Raw genomic sequence first — 19,699 nt, forward strand, 5'->3', positions numbered from 1 at the left:
GTCCAAACAAGCCATTACCCACCCTCATCAGGGGTGTTTTTATTAGAAGCTGTCACATCATCTCTGCTGAGCTCTCTGCAATTATTAATTACATTAATAAAAATTCCTATTGCCTTGTTAACGGGAGTCGTTCCTGTTGTAGAGAGGAATAAACTGCCACTGATTTACAGGAGCAGTTTGGACTGTAAGAGCTTGGAAAAGAGAATCATGAAGGAGAAAGACATTGAGGGACACAGGGACCAGGCCAGGAGGGGACACAGCTTGGGATGGGCAGAATGGAAGTGAGATAATGTGAGCTGTGCTCAGCTAGAACACCAGAAAATTGGGAATCTGTTTTTTCCCAGTGTGTGGATGCCCACTGGAACCATCCCACCTGCTGCTCACCCAGACAGCTGCTTCCCAATCAGCCCTGATTTCCAGGAAATCCACATCACAGGCAGCCTCTCCTGTCCAAGGAAACTCTCTGGAGAAAAAAGCTTTTGCCACATCAACCTGTCAGGGTGTCACAGGGGTGCCAGGTCACCCAGCCCCAGGTGCAGTCCCAGCCCCCAGGCTGGGACAGAGCCCAGCAGGGAGGAGCAGAGGTCCTGGCTGAGTAATTATCCCTTTGTTAATAACTCTGGACTGACTGGATTCCTCGGGAGAAAAGAGCTGACAGCTCTGCAGGGCGCTGGGCTCCTTTCCTTCCCCCAAGCTGGGCCAGGGATCTCCTGAGCCCTGTCCAGGTGCTCCTGCTCAGGAGGAAGGACACATTCCCCACCTTCCCAGGCTGATCCAAGCATTGACAACCCCTCACTCTGGACTAACACCCAAACCTGAGACAGCAGAACAGGCAGGACAGAAACCACCCCCCACACCCACGTGGAGCCACCAGCCCAGCCCAGCCCAGCCCAGCCTCCTCCCACGCACTCCCCAAACCGCAGGCGAGCTCCCAAAAGCATTCCCAGCACCAGATGTGGAGGAAAACAGCATGGCCCAGAAAGGGAATCCTGCAACGGAGAAACAGAGGCAGCAGATCCAAGAGGAGAAATGTTATTTAAAAGAACCTGTGGCAGCACATTTCTCTCTCTCTCAGGATTTTTCATAGAGGTGCACAGAGAGAAAGAAAGAGAAAACAATTTCTATTTCTGCTCCTTGTTTTCTCATGTGAAATGTGTTTGGAGAATTGTTTACCTGGGGTGATTGCTTGATTGGATTCTGGTGAGGATTGTTTGAGCCTGGTGGCCAATCCAATCCACCTGTATCTGGATTCTTAAGAACAGGGTCACAAGTTGTGAGTTAGTTAGATTTGGTAGTTAGAAAAGCAGGTATGTAGTTTTAGTATCTTCCTTTATACAGTATATTAATGTATTATAGCATAGTTATAATAAAGAAATCATTCAGCCTTCTGAACTGGAGTCAGACATCAGCATTTCTTCTCACTGGGTTCACCTGCATTTTACAATAGAACCTGCCTCTCTTTTCTCTTCAGTCATCATCTCCAGAGAAGAACATGTTAATGTTATGGATACATATTATAATATTGGCTTTTTGCAAATATTAAAATGGATTTTATATGTGTAATGTTAAAGAAACTTTTTTATAAAGATATAGTTTTTATTTCTGTTGTTAATTAAGCTTAGACATAGTAGTGCAATAGCTGATAATAAGTGTGCTTGTGTTAAAATGCCTGCTTGGCTGGGATAACATCCCATGAACACAGGATGAGGACACCTGTACAGATCTGCCACCTATCAGCACTCAATATCTGAAGACAGAGTGGACCAAGGCCCAAAAACTGGAGGTGATAAGAATGGACTAAAAGCACAACCAAGGAATCTGCATGCTCTAAAAACGTGCATCCAAGGAGCAGCCATGCTAAACAGTTCTTGGAACATGTAAACTAGTCTGGGGAAAAGTTTCCTGTGCATAAGGGTCTATGGATATACAACAGGCTGATGGAATTAAAAGGTATTTAAGGGGTGTCCCCGAAGGTAACAGGGTGCTCTTGGCTGAGTGCCCAGATGCACCTGGCCATAATAACCTTTGCTCTATGGTCCTTGCTCCTATTGTCCTTTGTTAAACTTTTTACATTTTCACAGGAGAGTGAACATGTTTTTCACACTAGGAACTGCTCCACATCTCCAATGAAGCACTGCTCCCTGTTTTCATCTTCCTGGGGAAACAGACAGTCTGATAAAACCCACCCTGCAGTGGGTTTTATCCTCATTTCCCAGAAAAATTTGTTTTCATTTGAGCATCAGATTTGTTTTTATCAGGTTGGGCTATGGTCTGTGGGCCAAAAAGCCACCACAGGTTTCCTTCACTTCAGGACACATGGAAGTCTCTCCACTCTGGAATTAGCTTTGATTTCCAGGAGATCTGGCTACACAGCAATGCTTTTCCCTCCCAAGGAATGCTGAACCAACAATGATTCTTTGGGGATTTAATCCCAGCTTTGAACCAGAATTCCCTCAGAACCGAGGGTGTGTTTTGGACCTGTTACACTCCATGATGGTGACTGACACAGCCAGATTTCTCAGGCATATGCTCCAAAGCAGGAATTCATAAAAGGGGAGAGATTCCTAAAGAAGGAATTCTCAGAGGGGCAGAGATTCTGTCTTAGGTTGGAAGATGTAGCTGGGGGTGTGTGTTCTGTTCCCATCTGTCAGAGCTGGGGCAGTTCTCTTCTGTTCATTGGGCTGTTTTTTCTTTATCTCTTCCACAGCCAATCTTCCCTCCAGGAGATTTCTTCTGTTCATGGCCAGTGAGTGTCCCTGCATGGCTGAGAAAATTCCATCATCCCATGGGGAGATGCTCTGCCCAGGGGAGGAGCCAAACATTACTACCTGGATACAATCTGACCTTGGGAACACCACAGCAGCCTTTGCCCACTGCATTCCCAGAGGAGCAGCTTTCTGCCCCACTGCATTCCCAGAGGAGCAGCTTTCTGTCCCACTGCATTCCCAGAGGAGGAGCTTTCTGTCCCACTGCATTCCCAGAGGAGCAGCTTTCTTCCCCACTGCATTCCCAGAGGAGCAGCTTTCTGCCCCACTGCATTCCCAGAGGAAGCCCAGGCCCATCTCCAGCAGCCCTGGAGCTTCAGAGGAAAACTCCAGCCCTGTCCAGGATCCTGCTCCAGCAGAAGCACAGCTGGCACTGCAGGAGGGCTGAGCCACCATGGAATGGCACTGCTGCCACCACCCTGACCCACAGGGTGTCACCTCCTATTCTGACTCTGGCAGTGGGGTTTTTTTGTGTTTGTACAATTGCATTTGTATTTTTAGTTTTCCTAGTAAAGAACTGTTATTCCTATTCCCATATTTTTGCCTGAGAGCCCCTTAATTTCAAAATGATAACAATTCAGAGGGAGAGGGGGTTACATTTTCCACTTCAAGGAAGGCTCCTGCCTTCCTCAGCAGACACCTTTGTTTTCAAACCAAGACATTCTCATGCCAATCTCCCGTTCCTGGCCCCCAGAGCCTTCACAGCATTTCCCAGCAGCATTTTTGAGCCATTCCTTGCTGCTCTCATCCCGGAGCTGCCCACGGACACAGCTCTCCCAACACTTCTGCGCCTCTCCCGAAAGTAGGTCAATGCAGTATGTCATCTGCCAGGCTGCTTTTGGGAAGCACAGCTCCCTCTGAGCCACGGAGCACCCGGAGCACAGCAGCCTCTCCCCCCCGTGTCACCCTTCACCCAGCTGCCACACGGATGAATTCACTACAAACAAGTGTTTATGGAAATCAAAAGAGAAATGCACGTGAAAAAACTGTTCTGCTGAGCCAGAAGTGCCCCCCCATCAGCACCCGAGTCCTTGCCCTGGTATATTGTTATTAGATCAGATCCATTAATGGTTGGATTCAATGATTCTAAAGGACTTTTCCAACCTAAATGATTCTATGTCTGTATTACAGCAGAAACAGGGACTTAAAAGAGCTCAAGAACTGTGTGGTCTGTGGTTCCACTCCCAGCTGCTCCACAGCTCCTCTCTCCCAGCAATTGCTCCAGCTTCCAAGGGGAACAGAAAATGACCCCTGCTCATCCCAGCCTCCCTGCTCAGCCTGCCATGGGGAATAGGTCTGCAGCCAGGATCTGCTGGATCCTGGGGGCTGCACAGCTGGAGAGAAAGTTCTCCACACACACAGGAGCATTTCAGGGCTCCTGGGAGCAGAAGGACTTTTCTTCTCCAAGGCCACTGGGGCTGGAGAAAAGGAGCACCCAGCTCAATGCCCTCACCCTGGGGCTGTACCTGTGTCCTGCCCCTCCCTGGCACAGCTTCCAGCTGGGCTGGGTTCACACCTGCTTAGTTCTCCTGCTGTTTGCTTCTCCACAGAGCATCAGCCCCTCACAGAGGGGCTGTGCCCTGGATACACCCAACCCTCCTGTCAGGAGAGGGATGGAGACAGACCCCAGGTCCTTGCGACCACCCCAAAGCAGCTCAGCTCCATCCCTCATGCTCCTAATTCCCCATTCCCTGTGAGCATGGAGTTACAGACTCAACAGAATCCCAGAATCACTGAGTCTGGAAAGACCTCTGAGATCATCAAGTCCAATCTGTGCCTGGTGCCCACCTTGTCACCAGGTCAGAGCACTGAGTGCCACATCCAGGCTTTCCTTGGGACACCTCCAGGGATGGGACTACAGCACCCACCTGGACAGCCCCTTCCAAGGCCTGGCCACCCTTTCCATGAGAAAATTCCTCCTGATGTCCAAACTGACCCTCCTCTAGCACAGCTTGAGGCCATTCCCTGGGAGCAGAGCCCGACCCCCACCTGTGTCCACCTTCCTGTCAGGGAGTTGTGCAGAGCCAGAAGGACCCCCTGAGCCTCCTTTTCCCGGGGCTAAAGAACCCCAGTAAAGCCCTCACACATTTTTATGGGCAGGTCCAGTATTTTTCAACACAATCCTGTAACCACCACTATTTCAAGGGAAAAAAAAATCCAAATTAATTCTGAGAAAGCCTTGGCTGCTCCTGTCCCTGGCGGAAGGGGGCACAGAGAAGCACATGGACCCCAAACCTGACAAGCACAATCCTGGTGCTACAATCATCCTCCTGCACCACAGAGATGAGCAGAATCCCGAGCTCCCAAGAACAGCACAGGGATTATATTTTTTTCAAGTATCCATATAAATTTTAAAGAGCCATTTAAATCTCCTCTCCTTTCAGGGGCAGAATTAACACTCATCTTCCTAAAGTCCTTATCCCCACCAGCAGTATGTATAGCACATCCATATGGATCTGCCAGAGCACAGCAAGATGCAAAGACAAAAAAAAAAAATGCAGAAGACATAATGAGAGCAATTTGGGTTTTATTCTGGCTCATGAATCAATCTTGATTTCCCATTCATGGCAGCCCCCGTTCCCTGCACGCCAGCTGTACACAAAGAGGCATCTGTCCTACCTTCAGCCATCAAAGGAGCTGTGTCCCTGTGGATGGTGCTTCAGGCAGGGTTAGGAGCAGGCAGGAGCAGCGGGGAGGTCTCCACTGCAGCAGTGCTGCGTGAATCCAGGGATCAGCAGATCCCAGGGGAACGTAGGAAGCGTTCAAAGCGGTGCCAGATACTCACCGAGTTTAGTCAAACGTGCACACGAGCTCTGCTTCCATCTGCTGAGCCTTGGGCAAGGCTTTCCTTCCCAAAAGCAATGCCTGGAATATTCAACTGGGCCTGGCCACCCCCTGTTGCAAATCCACTGCACCTCCAGCAGGCAGGTGGGGCAGAGAGCGCGGAGGATGCACACAGACAGAAATAACTGCAGGACTGGGAGTGGAAGGGAATGCAAGCTTGGCTTCTGGAGTTATCCCTGGGCAAGGGAAGCTTTCCTTTTGCGTAGCAAAACCCATCTGCAATGCAGATCCTACACAGGGGGGAAAAGCCTCCACACAAAGCAAACAGGGGTTCCCTGATGGGATATCCAGCACCTTGGAATGCCCCCAGGAGCCAGCGGGATCCAGGTCACCGGGGAAGCCAGCCTGGCTCTGCCAGGCCCATCCTGAGCCACCACGTGCTGCCCTGCAGTGGCTCTGAGTGGCACTGAGTGGCTTCTGGGCACGCTGGGCTCCGAGGTGGCATCTGAGCACTGTCAGATCCCGAGGCACAGCCCGAGCAGTGGGAGCAGGGAATGTGGAGCACAACCTGCACGTGGGAAAACTCAGTGGATCTGGTTCTGGGAGCTGATGTGCAGTTTCCCTCCTGGCTCTAAGCCTTTAAGGTACTGTGGGGAAAATAGTAAAGGTGAGAAGCTCAGGGCTTCTAATTAAAAGGGGATTTTCTTTCAGTTTCACCTGTTTGTTACTTGAAAAATGCCTAAGAATTGGTGGATCAGGTTCTGCCTCTTCTTACCTGTACTATTTTTCCCACAAGGTACAACACTCACATCCTTCATTCAGAGAAGGGCTGCATGTGGGCTTTCCTCTCAGGAAATTCCCAGCTGACACTCAACTGCCAGGAGCTCACCAACCTTTCTGGACAGGGCTGCAGAAACCCTGGGAATACCCCCTGGGATCCTCCCAGGGATGCTCCCAGGACTGGAGAGCAGAAACCCTGGAAACATCCCTTGAGATCCTCCCAGGGATCTCGTGGGATGAGGACTGAAGAGCTGCAGCCCCACAAGAGCTCATTCAGCTCCAATTAGGAAAGGTGTGCTGCTCCCACCCAGGCTCGGGGCAGAGCCACAGCCTGACCCCCCAGCCCAGTATTTGCTACTCAGCATCCTGCCCTGCCTGCTCCAGCTTCCCAGCTCCAGGCTTTTCCCTCCAGCCAGCCTTTGGAAGAGCCTCTGGAGAGCTGAAGGTGCTCCTCCTGCTCCAAGCCTCTTACTCAGCCCCTGGAGTATCTTTCCTTTGGCTCAGGGGATTTGTGGTCCAGCTCCTCTAAGGCTGGCACTGCCAGGGGTCTCCCAGGTCTTCCTCCTTGCAAACAGGAGCTTTCTTAGGGTTTCCATGTTTGGGTGCTGGTTTTTGAGCTGGATTTTCCATCTCCCCAAATCCAACGGGCTTTTAGTTGAAGCATTTAAAAAATAAACAATAACAAAAAAAAAAAAAAAAAAAAAAAAAAAAAAAAAAAAAAAAAAAAAAAAAAAGCCGTGACTATTTCCAACCTTGGGCCCTCCCCTGAGCTCCTGGGCACATCCATCCCTCCGTGGATGCACTGTGTGTTCTCAGAGCACAGGGGCCCCTTTGTTCAGGGATCAGAAGCCAAGGCAGAAGGGCTGGATGAGGCTGGGAGCTCCAGGAATGCACCTTTCCCTGCCTGGCACAGAAATCCCTAAACTGAGACCTCCAGCTTCTCCCTGTGTGCAGGGGCACCCCCAGAGCCCCTTCCCTGCAGGCTGCTCCCTGGAAGACAGATGTTACAGATGTTGTAGCTCCTGGGATGTGTGTGCATGACACAACTTGTTCCTTACCCTTGTGAGCTGCAGTGTGAGCACAGAGATGTTCAGTTTGTCCTGCTGAGTGCTGAGAGACCCTGCAGAAAAACCAGGTGTCTGAAGCTCTAAAGGTTTTTAATATCTGGAGGTATTAAAAGGTATTTAAAAGGTGTCTGCTCTAAAGGTTTTTAATACCTGGACAAGGGAAGGATCTGCTGGTGAGCACAGGCCTGGCTGTGAGCCTGCAGCCAGCTGGGGCTGATCCAGCCCATCCTTCGTGTTTGCCACCAAACTCCTCCTCCAGCTGCTCCTTGGTCCAGGCACCTCAGCTTGTGATTCCAGCCCCCTGGAATCTCACTGCCCCCAGCCTAGGGCAGCTCCCTGCCATACAAACAGGCTCCTTACTGCCAGGCTGAGTTTTCCAAGGGGCTGGGATGTGATCCCTAGTTCCTGTTTCTCCCTGAGGAGATCCTCCATGAGCTGGAGCTCCTCACTGTGATGAGTGCAGCAGTCACACTGGCTCCCTCCCTGCTTCTCTTCCCTCAGACCTCAGTGATGGTTGTGGGAAATATTTTTTCCATTCAAGAAAAAGAGGGAAATGTGGGAAATGAATTTGTAGAGAATTCTCAAAGCCTGACAGAAGGCTCACATCTGTATACAAACCTTGAGATAAAAAATACAAACTCAGAAATACCATAGAATGAGACAGACATTATTAAGAGAGAAATAGAACTAGAAACAAGTTCTAAAAAATGACCTTACAAATAAAACCAGATACTTTAGAGAAATACAACTATAAAAGATACATTGTAGTAAGACCCATGAAGAGTAATTTTAAATGATTAGCTTTAAGACATTTACAGTATAGTGTAACAAAACCTGATAGACCACAAAATGCTTATAATGTATTATAATTAAGAAATAATTAGCTTCTGATTATAATAGCATAAATTATAACATTTATATTGTCTCACCCTTCACATAAGGCTGAAAATAACATAAAAGTTTTTAAAACACCTCTCAGTCACCCCATCTCTAAGTAAAAAAAAAAAAACAACTTAATCTAACAATGGTAGCCAGATGCACCAGGTCTTCCTCTGGCTGAGAATTCTCCAGGACTCAAAACCCACCTTTTTTAAATATCATACTTCCTTACTGCCTTCCCTCCATTATCAGTTTCTCAAGTTTTACAATCCAAGGCTGTAAAATTCCACTTCTCAGAGTTATTTATCCCCCCTGACATGCTGCCAGTGCTGGATCCACATTTCCCCCTCTGCTGTGAGACTGGCCAGTCACTCAGGCACCATGCACACAGATTTTAAAAGCAGACAAGCCACTCCTTGTGGAGCAGGGAAGGACAAGGGGATCCTGTCAGACTAAGCCTTTTTCTGACTCAGACATGGGGCAACTGAGAGGTGTTTTAAAAACTTTTATTCCATTTTTAATCTCATGTGAAGGGCGAGACAATACAGGTGTTATAATTCATGCCATCACAATCAGAAGCCAACTATTTCCCAATTACAGCACACCAGAAGTGCTTCTTGGCCTATTCTTTGGCCTAGTCTTCTTTGTAAGGCTATCTAAGGCTAGCAGGGAAGGACAGGGGATCCCAGAGCAGGAAGGGCTGGAACAGAGCACACCACGGGGAGCTGAACCTGTCCCAGCAGCTCCTCTGTCCCCACAGCCCCAGGCCTGAGAACAGAGCTCAGGCACCTGAGAGCCACGGGCTCAGCACTTCCCAGAGCAGGGAAACCCTCTGGAAGCCCTCCTTGGCCAGCCACACTGCAGGCATTAAAAAAACCCTACATCCATGAGAACCACGCTGTCCCATCCAGCCTGCACTGTGGGGAGGCCAGGAGGCAGCCACAAGTGGCTAAAACCTCTCCTTAAAGCCTCAAATGCCAAGCCTTTGCTCTGCCCCTCACAGTCAGCATTACCTGGCCCATGGCAGTGCAGAGGTGGCACTGGGGCTCTGTGTGAGGGCTTCAGTGCTTGCTGCCCCGGGCTGGAGGCAGAGCAAGCAGCAGCAGCCCTGCATCAGCCTGCTCCTCAGAGTGGGACATGCCTCTGGCACAGGGACAGGACAGGAGCTCAGCATCCTGCATGGAAGGGCCAAGTGGACACGAAGCAGTTGTGAGAAATGCAGGTGACTGAGGAAATCTGGCTGGGTGTGTAACTGCACCTTCACTTTGCCAGGCTCCAGGCACAGCCCAGCTGCTCTCCTGAGGGGATTCTCCAGAGAGGGGAGAGGCAGAGAAGAGTGGGACATCCTCAGAAACAAACCCTGCATTAACACAGACACCAAAAGGTCCAAGCTGACAGCAGCACTCACTTCTATGACTGACCCAAGAATTTCACAGCACCAAGAAATCCAGTAGAGCATTCCCTGACTAAAAATAGGCCCAGCTAATTAATAGACCTCGTTAAAAGGGACACCCAGCAGCAGCATAACCTCTGCTCTGGTTACAAAGGGATGATCAATATATTGACTGTCTCAAGAGCAGCAGCAAATCCTTCAGATGGTTTCAATGTGAGCAATGCTTAGCTGTGAGACTCAAAGAACCTCCTCTGCTCCCTGCCCTGGGCTTCTTTTACAACCATTTAATGCCGTGTGTTGTTAGAGAGCTCAGCCCTTCCTAACCACTGTAATAAACACATATCAATCTCTTTCAAATTTAATAAATAGAGCCCCTAAAAGCTTTGCCTGGATCTGCTTTTCCCATTCAATTAATAGAACACAACACCAAAGGGATGAATTATTGAGGAGAAACATGAGCCTGGGCTTTCACAAACGCTCTACTCCAATAGCAATTTATTACAAATTAATAGTGTGTTGCAGTTCCTCCTGCTTCCTGGCAGCTGGGAATTGGTCAGGCTACACCAGGAAACTTGGGAGCTGCCATAAAACACTGCAGTCCTGAGCTCAAATCATCCTGGAGTGCTTTGGGTGGGAAGGGAGCTCAAAGCTGCAAGTGTTAGGACAGCAGTGTCAGGGGTGCACAGGGTGGGATTGTTGGGGGGTCTGTGCAGGGCCAGGAGTGGGACTGGATGATCCCCTCAGTCCTTTCCAGCTCAGGATATTCTGTGCTTCCAGGATTCTAAGTGAGAGGAGCCCAAGGTCTGGAGAGTCCCAGTCCCACAATCACCTTTTCTGCAGCTGCATTTTTGCAGCATTTGGGCACGCCTTACTCCACTTTGGGTAACTTTTGAATCCCATCCCAACTCCAACACCTTCCACTATCCCAGGCTGCTCCAAGCCCTGTCCAACCTGGCCTTGGACACTTCCAGAGATCCAGGGGCAGCCACAGCTTCCCTGGGTAACCTGTGCCAGGGCCTCAGCACCCTTGCTGTAAATAAATAAATAAAGTGGGGGTGGAACTGGGGAGAAGGAGAAGGGATGCACAACTGACAGAAGAACAGGAGAAACCTTTGCTTTGAGGGGTTTTTACTCCTGGGACAGCACAGTTTGTATGGGAAGGATGGCTCTTCCCCATCCTTGCAGCACACTCCATGGGCAGGGCTGGCAGCAGGGCTGGAATCCCAGATAAGCATCTCTGAGCAGAGCTGACTATTGTGCAAGGATGATAATTCACATTTGCACATTCAGAACTCCAGCTGCTCAGAAGGGAGATTCCCAGATTTCTCACACCCTGCCCATAACAACATGCCTGGCCCAAAATGACCCTCTGACACTCTGAGAGAAATCCCAAACTGAAAAAACAACTGAAAAACCACTTTTTCTGCAGCAAAGGGGTTCAAATGGCAACCAGCCAGTAAGATACTCCACAATTCAGCAAGCTACTGCTCTGGAAGCACTTGCAGGAAGCCCTCAGGAGCCACGTGGGGATTGGCACTGGACTGTTGGAAGATCATCCTGACTCCAGCCAGAGAGTTCAAAGTTCTGGTTTCATGTGCTGCTTGCTAAAAGCCATCTGAGCACATTGATCCTCCCAACACTTGGAGTGAAGGTTATAAATGCATTGGTAAATTCATCAGTAAATTGGTAAAGGCATGGTAATTTCCATTCCAGTGGAAGGTGTCCCTGCCCATGGCAGGGGTGGCGTGAGATGAGTGTCAAGGCCCTTCCAAGCCAAACCATTCCAGGACTCCATGCTCAGTGCCAGTGTTTGGAAGATGTCAGGGCCAGCAGCACACAGCCAGCTCCAGCAGCATGGCAGCCACTCCACCAGAGCAAGAACCCCCAAAACCACAGGTGAGAGACACCAAACCAGAAGGGATCTCCCAGTGATGTTTCTTTGTAGGAAGGAACTTTCCTGATAAACAGCCAAACATGGAACCACCACCACGACTGCTGTACCCCCTTTTCCAACCCCTATTAAATGTCCCCAACCTCTCCCCCTTCCCCTCCACCCAGCACAGAGCAGGAACTCTCAGAAAACCAAACCCAGATGGTTTTCCCCAAGCTTTTCCTTCTCTTTAAGCAATCTTCTCAGCTCAACCGTGGTGTTAAATTTGGCCTGTTCCCATCCTCACTCAGAGCACAGCAGGAAACTCACCTCCATTTCTGATGGCTCTGATGCCCCGATGGAAATCTTCGAAGCTGATAACTCCCAATCCACTGGGATCCAGGTATTTTGTTAGGTCCTTTACCTGCAAGCAAAAAAAAGCAGCATTACCTGTGGAATCCTTGCAGGAAACAGCAGCTTCCAGCACAGAAACACCTTGCAACCAACTTTTTCCTCTTTATCAAAAAGACTTGAGAAAATAGCAATTAATTTCTTGAGCTGACCCCAAACTGTGCCTGTTCTCCTTGAAGGGAACATAAGTAATCAGTACAAAGGGGTTAATTAGGACTTGGTTGCTGTTGAAACTATTGCTTAGCCTCGGAGCAGCACTTTGGGCAGTGTCTCCTGTACCATGGGCCTGCTTTGCCATGGATTTGTTTATTTTTATGGGTTTTAAAGAGGTCCTGCCTTAATTGGGAAACTCTGTAATAGGCTGCCTGGTAGGAGGGCCCAATTAAGGGGATTCGGTGATAATGAACTGCTCCATGTTACAAATTTAGGCCGTATAATTGAAACATTTTCCCAATTAGACAATGCCTGAGGGGGAGGGAATCACGTCAGCTGGCCAGGGCTGGGATGGGAGTGCTGAGGATGGTCTGGGACTTTCAAAGAGAATGGAAAAAGGACAAAACCACAGGGCCCAAAGTGCCTCAAAAAGGTGCATTTGTTTCCTTCCTTCCAATCTGCCATGAGCAGAAAATCCTTTACACCAGATGCTTCTCAAGCTCAGACAACCAGACATTTATCTCTCATTTTAAGAGCTTTTGAGGCACCTTTGTCTATTTTTGCAGCACGTCCTTCAGCCGAGGAACAAGCCCAGGAGGAAGCTGGTGAGGTGAGAGAGGTGAGCTCCATACTCCAGAGCTGCGCCCAGTGCTGCCCTCACCTGCCACACACATCCTCCTCCTCCTCCTCTTCCTGATGCACAGGAGGGAGTCTCCAGGGCTGCATTTGTGCAGCTCTCCTGAGCACAACCTTCTGACTCACTGGGGTTTCAGTTTGCTCTTGGGGAAGGAGCTGGTGAATCACCAAACCTCTCCTTTCACAAAGGTCCCAAAGGAGACTCAGCCCCCAGCCCGTGGAGCTTGGAGCTGCCCTGCTCACCCTGCAGCAGCACTGGGGGGGGGGGGGGGGGGGGGGCTGGTTTGAGTTCTTTTTGGTTTTCTGAAAGCCACCTGTGTGTTTCTATAGGAAAATCACATCTACAGCACTAGAGCTACACATCTGGAGCTGTTCACTCATGTGTCCATGTGCTTTGGTCGTCCCACATTCCCACAGGAGCAGCAAAAATTCCACTGGCATGGAGGAACCCACAGGGCTGAGACCATAAAACCCAGGAATCATAGAATATCCTGAGTGGGAAGGGACCCACAGGGATCCTCCAGTCCAGGCCCTGGCACAGACCCCCCAACAATCCCACCCTGGGCATCCCTGAGATCATTGTCCAAGCACTCCTGGAGCTCTGGCAGCCTCGGGGCTGTGCCCATTCCCTGGGGAGCCTGGGCAGTGCCCAGCACCCTCTGGGGGAAGAACCTTTCCCAAAATCCAGCCTGACCCTGCCCTGGCCCAGCTCCAGCCCTTCCCTGGGTCCTGTCACTGAACTGCAGGCTGTGCCTCTGTGGGAGTGCCACGAGAGGAAACCCAAATCCCCCAGGGCACAGCTGTGCCCACCTCCAGCTCAAGCTGGACATCAGGAGGAATTTTTTCCCAGAGAGGCTGGTCAGGCATTGGAAGGGGCTGCCCAGAGAGGTTTGGAGTCCCCATTCCTGCAGGTGTCCAGAGAAAGCCTGAAAATGGCACTCAGGGCTCTGGGCTGGTGGCAAGGCAGGGATGGGTCACGGGGTGGACTCGATCTCAGAGCTCTTCCCAAGCTAACCTGAGATTCTGTGAATGGGAGAAGACAACACAAACACCTTCTGCAGTTTTCTAGAGCGCTTTTTTTGGCAGACAGACCTCCTAAACTCACACGGCACTCATCATCTTGGGTGAGTCAGGTTTCTTGTATGTTAAACAAAGGTATTTTAGACTAATAAAAACAACTCGTAGGAATGTGTCGGTTCCAGTTAATGTATCTGGCAGCTGCCTGGATTAAACTGTCACTTAATTTGTTATCTGTGTACAGAGATAACAGAAAGGCAAGTGATGTTTAATCAGACTTGATAGGCCTATAAGGGATTAGCATGACACACTCTAAATTACAGTTTCTGTGGTTTTCATCTCCTCAGGACCACAAAGGGCTTCAGTCCCTGGTGCCAATGCCACAGCAGGGCACCTCACCCACCCAGAGCTCAGGCAGGACAGACAGGGAAGCATATCTTTATGCAAAAGAGAAAAAATAAAAATGTATTTAACTGGGGCTGTGGGCAGGGGGAAATGGTTCTGAAAAGTTCCCAATCTGGACATTATGGATACAAACAAGGAAAGGCACACAGTGAAGAAGTTGCATCAGTCTGTGCTGATCCAAACCTGCCTGTATTTGCTGGCCAGGCTTAAAATCACCATTACCAGTTGAGACACTACCACCAGGCTGAGGTGAGTGGCTGCTGACACTCCAAAGAACCCACAGTACAGAAAACAAGAATATTTGCTGTGCCTGCCTGGTCCCCACAGCTCCTGGACTCCTCTCACCAAGTATCACCCAGCAATGGAGCTGGAGCCCCTCTGCTCTGGAGCCAGGCTGGGAGAGCTGGGGGTGCTCACCTGGAGAGGAGAAGCTCCAGGAACACCTCAGAGCCCCTTCCAGGGCCTCAAGGGACTCCAGGAGAGCTGGAGAGGGACTGGGGACAAGGGATGGAGGGACAGGACACAGGGAATGGCTTCCACTGCCAGAGGGCAGGGATGGATGGGATATTGGGAAGGAATTGTTCCCTGGCAGGGTGGGGGGGCCCAGAGCAGCTGTGGCTGTCCCTGGATCCCTGGCAGTGCCCAAGGCCAGGCTGGACAGGGCTTGGAGCACCCTGGGATAATTTTCTTCATTTCTTCACTTTGATGCCTGGGCTAAACCCAGTACCTTACCAGGGCAGCTGGGAAAGCCACCAGCACTGTGGCTCAAACTGCTTTAGATCCATGCAGTAAATGTGAGCAGCCCTGAGCTCACGGATTTGAGGGTTTCAGCTGAAGCTGAGCACAGCAGCTCTCACCACATTCCTACTGGCACAACACCAAACAGGAACACTCCACCAAACTGAACACCAAGCTCAACCCACGAGACAGAAGCCACAGTCCTGCTTTTGGCCAGCAAGAAACACTTCAAATAAATGTTTTGCTTCCTGTGTGTGCCTTTGGCTGGTTACAAACCCTCCTTGGAGCCCGAGCAGCTGAAACACAGAGCATTAAAGAGTGAAAGAGGATGAGGTGGCTTAAGTAGCTGACTTAAATCCTGCTGGAAAGTGAGAGGTTTAAACTGCTTGAAGCCAGCCAGGCTGCCTAGAGCTGAGCACACACACAGCAGCAGGAGCACAGCTAGGGGTGGCATGTGCCAGGGGGGCTCTGGTCACCCCTGGGCCAGGGACACGGCCCAACCAAGGGATTCCTCCTGGAAAACGACATGGAGCAGATGGGGACGAGGCGGGGAGGTCACAACAACACAACAAGGACTCCTGGCAGCATCCCCACTCCCACATCCCCTGTATCCTCTGCACACTCCAGGCTGCTTCACCTCCAAACCCCAAAGATTTTGCTGCGGAAGCTTTCAGAACCCACCCTGCAATGCCATGGGGCCCCTCACAGCACAAAAAGAGTTTCCTTGCTTTGATGCACTGAACTCAGCTCAGCAAATGACCCCAACAGTGACAACTCCACATTCCAATCCACACACAAAGACTTGGCAGTGGAAGTTTCCCACGGAGGTGAAGGATTCCCCAGCTGTGAACTCCCTGTTTAGAAAAGGAAAAGGAAGCTCTAGGCCTCTCCTCTTTATCCTTATGGATGCCCCATGTCTCCTCCACACAGCAGATGGATTCAGCAGGACAGAATATCCACTGTGCTTGTTTTAGGTGTGATCCCTGAGGGAATTCAGGGCTGTGCTGGGCAGCCAACACCCCCTGCAGCCCCTGAGCCTGCCAGCAGCGTTCCCTCATATCCTGGCAGAGGTCAGGGCTGAAGCAGATCCCAAAAAGACATTCTGTGGAGGGTGAAGGGGGGTGGGAGATTTCTAGTGGCCACAGCAGCCAGGCACCCCCCAAGAAGAGCTGGTGGAGCTCAGAGCATCAAATCATGGAGTGTCTCACAGGGATGGTGCTGCCATGTGCAGCCCTGGGAATAAAATCAACTCTCAGGCTCCTTTAATCTGCACAGAGTCTGGGAGCAAGTCCAAAGGAGACAAAGAGGAGGAATGAATACTGACAGATTCCTGATAAAGACCCCCAAATACCCAAGCAAATGTGGAGGGGAAATGGGAAAAAAAGGCAAAAAAAAAAGGCAAAAAAAAGGCAAAAAAAAGGCAAAAAAAAGGAAAAAAAAAGGAAAAAAAGGCAAAAAAAGGCAAAAAAAAGGAAAAAAAGGAAAAAAGGAAAAAAAAAGGGAAAAAGGGAAAAAAAGGGGGAAAAAGGGGGAAAAAGGGGAAAAAAAGGGGAAAAAGGGAAAAAAGGGAAAAAGGGGAAAAAAGGGAAAAAAAGGGAAAAAAAGGGAAAAAAAGGGAAAAAAAGGGAAAAAAAGGGAAAAAAGGGAAAAAAAAGGGAAAAAAAGGGAAAAAAAGGGAAAAAAAAAGGGAAAAAAAGGGAAAAAAAGGGAAAAAAAGGGAAAAAAAGGGAAAAGTAAAAGGTCCTGGTGTCCTGCTTTGCTGAGACAGGACATGAAAACCCAAGTTCTTCTCATGTAACTTTAATTACTCTCCCCTGACTGGCAGAAGCCCAGCTCTGCTCTGAACATCCTGTATCTTTGGGGGGGAACAGCACTGTAAGTGAGACCACCCCTGAACTCAAGCAGAGAGAGGATGAGCACCAGATTGGCAGAAGTGCCAAACTGAGGGGTTTTTAGCACTAAAAAGGAGGGAGGGTTCACAGCAGCTGCTCTCCTCTCTGCTTGGCCAGGTGTGTGGCCTGGAGTGGCCCACCGGAATTCACCTGAGTGAGAACACGCTGCATAAACCCCTCATGGTTACACTCCGTGTTCAACACAAGGGGATGAGCCAAAGCACTCATTTGTCCCTAAAAACCCAACTTGCCTCTGAGAGCTAAACCAATCCTTTCACAGAAAATGTGTAATATTTTTAAATGCTGATGACAGAAGACAGAATATCCTTTTTTCACCTTTGGGTGAAACATGCTGGCACTGTTGATGCTCCTGCAGCCAAACCAAAGGGGCCATGCCAAAGACACAGCCGTCCCCACAGAGCTCTCTTCAGATCCCACACTCCCTAAACCCATGGGCTGCAGTGGGATCAGCTGAAATGCACTGATCCCTGCTAATGCAGCATTTCTCTGGGGTCAGAGCACATCCATCCCCCGTGCTGGGTGCTGAGGGAGCGTTACCAGCCTGACAGGGCGAGCACAGCTCACGCTGCACCGTTCCCAAAGCCAGGAACACCCTCCCAGCCCTTCACTTCTGTGGCTTCATCACCATAAACAGGCAGGCCCAGGGGAGGCAGACAGCCCCGGCTCCAGCCCTCTTTATAGCATCTGACTCCCCAACTTGCTGAAGGAGCTGGCACTCCACAAAGCACTCAGAACCTCAAAGCAGGTTTCTATTCTGCTGCAATTACACCTAATTAAGTAACCTTTAAAACACCCCCGAGGGGAGGATCTCATTACAGGGAGCAGCCCTGGCCAATTGTGAGTAAGCAGTGCAAGAACTGCATTATTTATTTCACAAGTGGCAGCGCTGACCCAGGGCTGCTGCCAGGATTTTGCTCTCCCAGCCTTTCCCAAAGCTCCAGGAGGAGCTCAGCAGGCAGATCGAGCCTGCTCAGGGCTCTGTTTAAAGCAACCCTGGTGAAGATGTTTTCTGCAAATTCCCTCCCTAATCTTGCCTAGAGATCAGCTCATCCCTCCCATCCCTTCGTGCCGGGGCTCCAGCACTGCAGGTTCCACACACCTTCCTCAGAAGGAGACAAAGGAAGCCTCAGCCTGGTTTGTTCTCATCTTTTCCTGCCACAGAGGAATAATCAAAGCTACTATTTAAGGCAGAAGGGAAATAAATCTCCTGTATTTAGGAGGGGGATAATTATGGTAAGGATAAGCTTGCAAGTATTAAAAACAGAGGAATGGGAGAGAGATCACCCACAAACCAAGAGAGAGAAGAAACAAAGTAAGCAAGTTCCCAAGGGGAAGACAGATCTTCTTCCCAGGAAGACCAGATCCTTGCCATTTAATACAGCCACTTGCCTAACAAATCCTCCTTTTTCCCAGGAATCCAAGAGAAAAGTTTCTCAGCCTGCCACAGCTTTTGCTGTTCATCACCTCCTTGGGGCAGTTTCTCCCCCAAACTCTCACCCCAAAGCCTCTCCCAGGCTCCTTCTGCAGGAAATGCCAGAGGGGAGAGATGCAAAAAACAGAATGGGCAGGAGAGAATTCCACTCCCCCACCAAACTCCTATCTTTCCCTTTTGGAAGGGGGAGGAAGAGATTTCCAAGCCAGCTGTGAGCCAAGAACCAGCCCAGAGCTGATGCTGAGGACCAGATCCCCTCCACGCATCGGGAGCTGCAGAGGAGAAGACTTTCCTTCAAACACTCCAAATTCACCAGGAAGCAGGAAAAAAAAACCAGAGTATGTTTTAAAGAGCTGGCAGCCAAAAAAGCCTGAGGACCCACATCCCTCCTGCCCCCATCCACGAGAAAGCAGGACAAACACATCCAGCCAGGCCCCAGTGCAGAGCCTGGAGCTGAACTGTAGAGATCTCCACCACCTGCAGCGCTCACATCTGGAATTTTGGGATATTTTCCTTGCAGGTAGAAATTCCTCTGGTGTGTACAGGACCTTTCTGGACCAACCCCACCAGCTCCACGGATATCTGGAGGCAGGAACACCTCCATGCTCAGCAGGGCTTCAGGAGCCTCAGTTTGTGGTATTTGAGTGTGTTCTTAAATGCCAAGAGTGACATTTCCAAATTATCCCTCAATTGTTGCCACTGAAGCATAAAATGTATTTAAACAAACAACTTCAAGGATGGTTTGGAAACATTAACAGGAATATAAGTTACGCTGAGATGGTTTTAATCCAAATTTAATTGTTTGTCTCAAGTGTTCCAGATTTCCTGTCTCTCCCTAAGTGCTCAAAGGCTTCAGCAGCCACGATGCTCTACTCTAAACATTTATTTGTTTAATGAACTTGAAGAGGGTTCTTCCTCCACCCTCCAAGCCTTTGTTTCTAGCTTTTGTTCCTCTGATGACAAGGGAAACCTGTTCTTACCCTTCCAAACACGGCTCAGGGGCAGGAGGCCGGGTTCAATCAAGAAAGAAAAAATGTTTAGAGCCTGGTTACTGCTGAGATAAAACACACACCTGGGTGGAGCGTGGAGCTACCCTGGGAGCAGAGCCCAGGGCCACCACAGAGCCACCCCGGGCTGGCCAGCAGAACAGGGACACGGATCCTCCCCAGGGTTTGGAGCTGATCTGAACAAAAAAAAAACAAACCCCAACGCAATCAAACACACCAGGAGGTCACATACCAAGGATGAGGCATTTTAAGATGCTGAATGTTTGCCTGGTGTGGCTCTGTGCAAAGTGGCCTGCAGCAAACCCAGGTGTTTGTTTGGTGGGGCTGTTTGGTTCCAGAGGCTGCCCAGGCTCAGAAACCCGGGATTTCTAAGTGTGTGAATCCAGGATTTCTGGTGTTTGCATCCCTGTGCTCCCCTCCAGGTTGGAAAGCAGCACAAAACATCCATG

At 49.9% G+C, this 19,699-nt stretch overlaps 1 protein-coding gene across 3 annotated transcripts in view; it reads right to left on the bottom strand.

The window, feature by feature from the left end:
* The window catches only part of RAB11FIP3 (RAB11 family interacting protein 3), an 80,511-nt gene that overhangs the window by 48,432 nt on the left and 12,380 nt on the right, over positions 1-19,699 (bottom strand). For 2 of the 3 annotated variants that reach the window (XM_053957566.1, XM_053957567.1), the window contains exon 2: positions 11,869-11,962. In XM_053957566.1, coding sequence (XP_053813541.1) covers positions 11,869-11,962 — 94 coding nt within the window. Of the gene's footprint in view, positions 1-5,384; positions 5,446-11,868; positions 11,963-19,699 lie in introns of those variants that run through there. The other variant, XM_053957569.1, reaches the window with a different exon arrangement.

Source organism: Vidua chalybeata, chromosome 16 (genome assembly GCF_026979565.1).
Source record: "Vidua chalybeata isolate OUT-0048 chromosome 16, bVidCha1 merged haplotype, whole genome shotgun sequence".
In the NCBI taxonomy this organism is placed as follows: domain Eukaryota; kingdom Metazoa; phylum Chordata; class Aves; order Passeriformes; family Viduidae; genus Vidua; species Vidua chalybeata.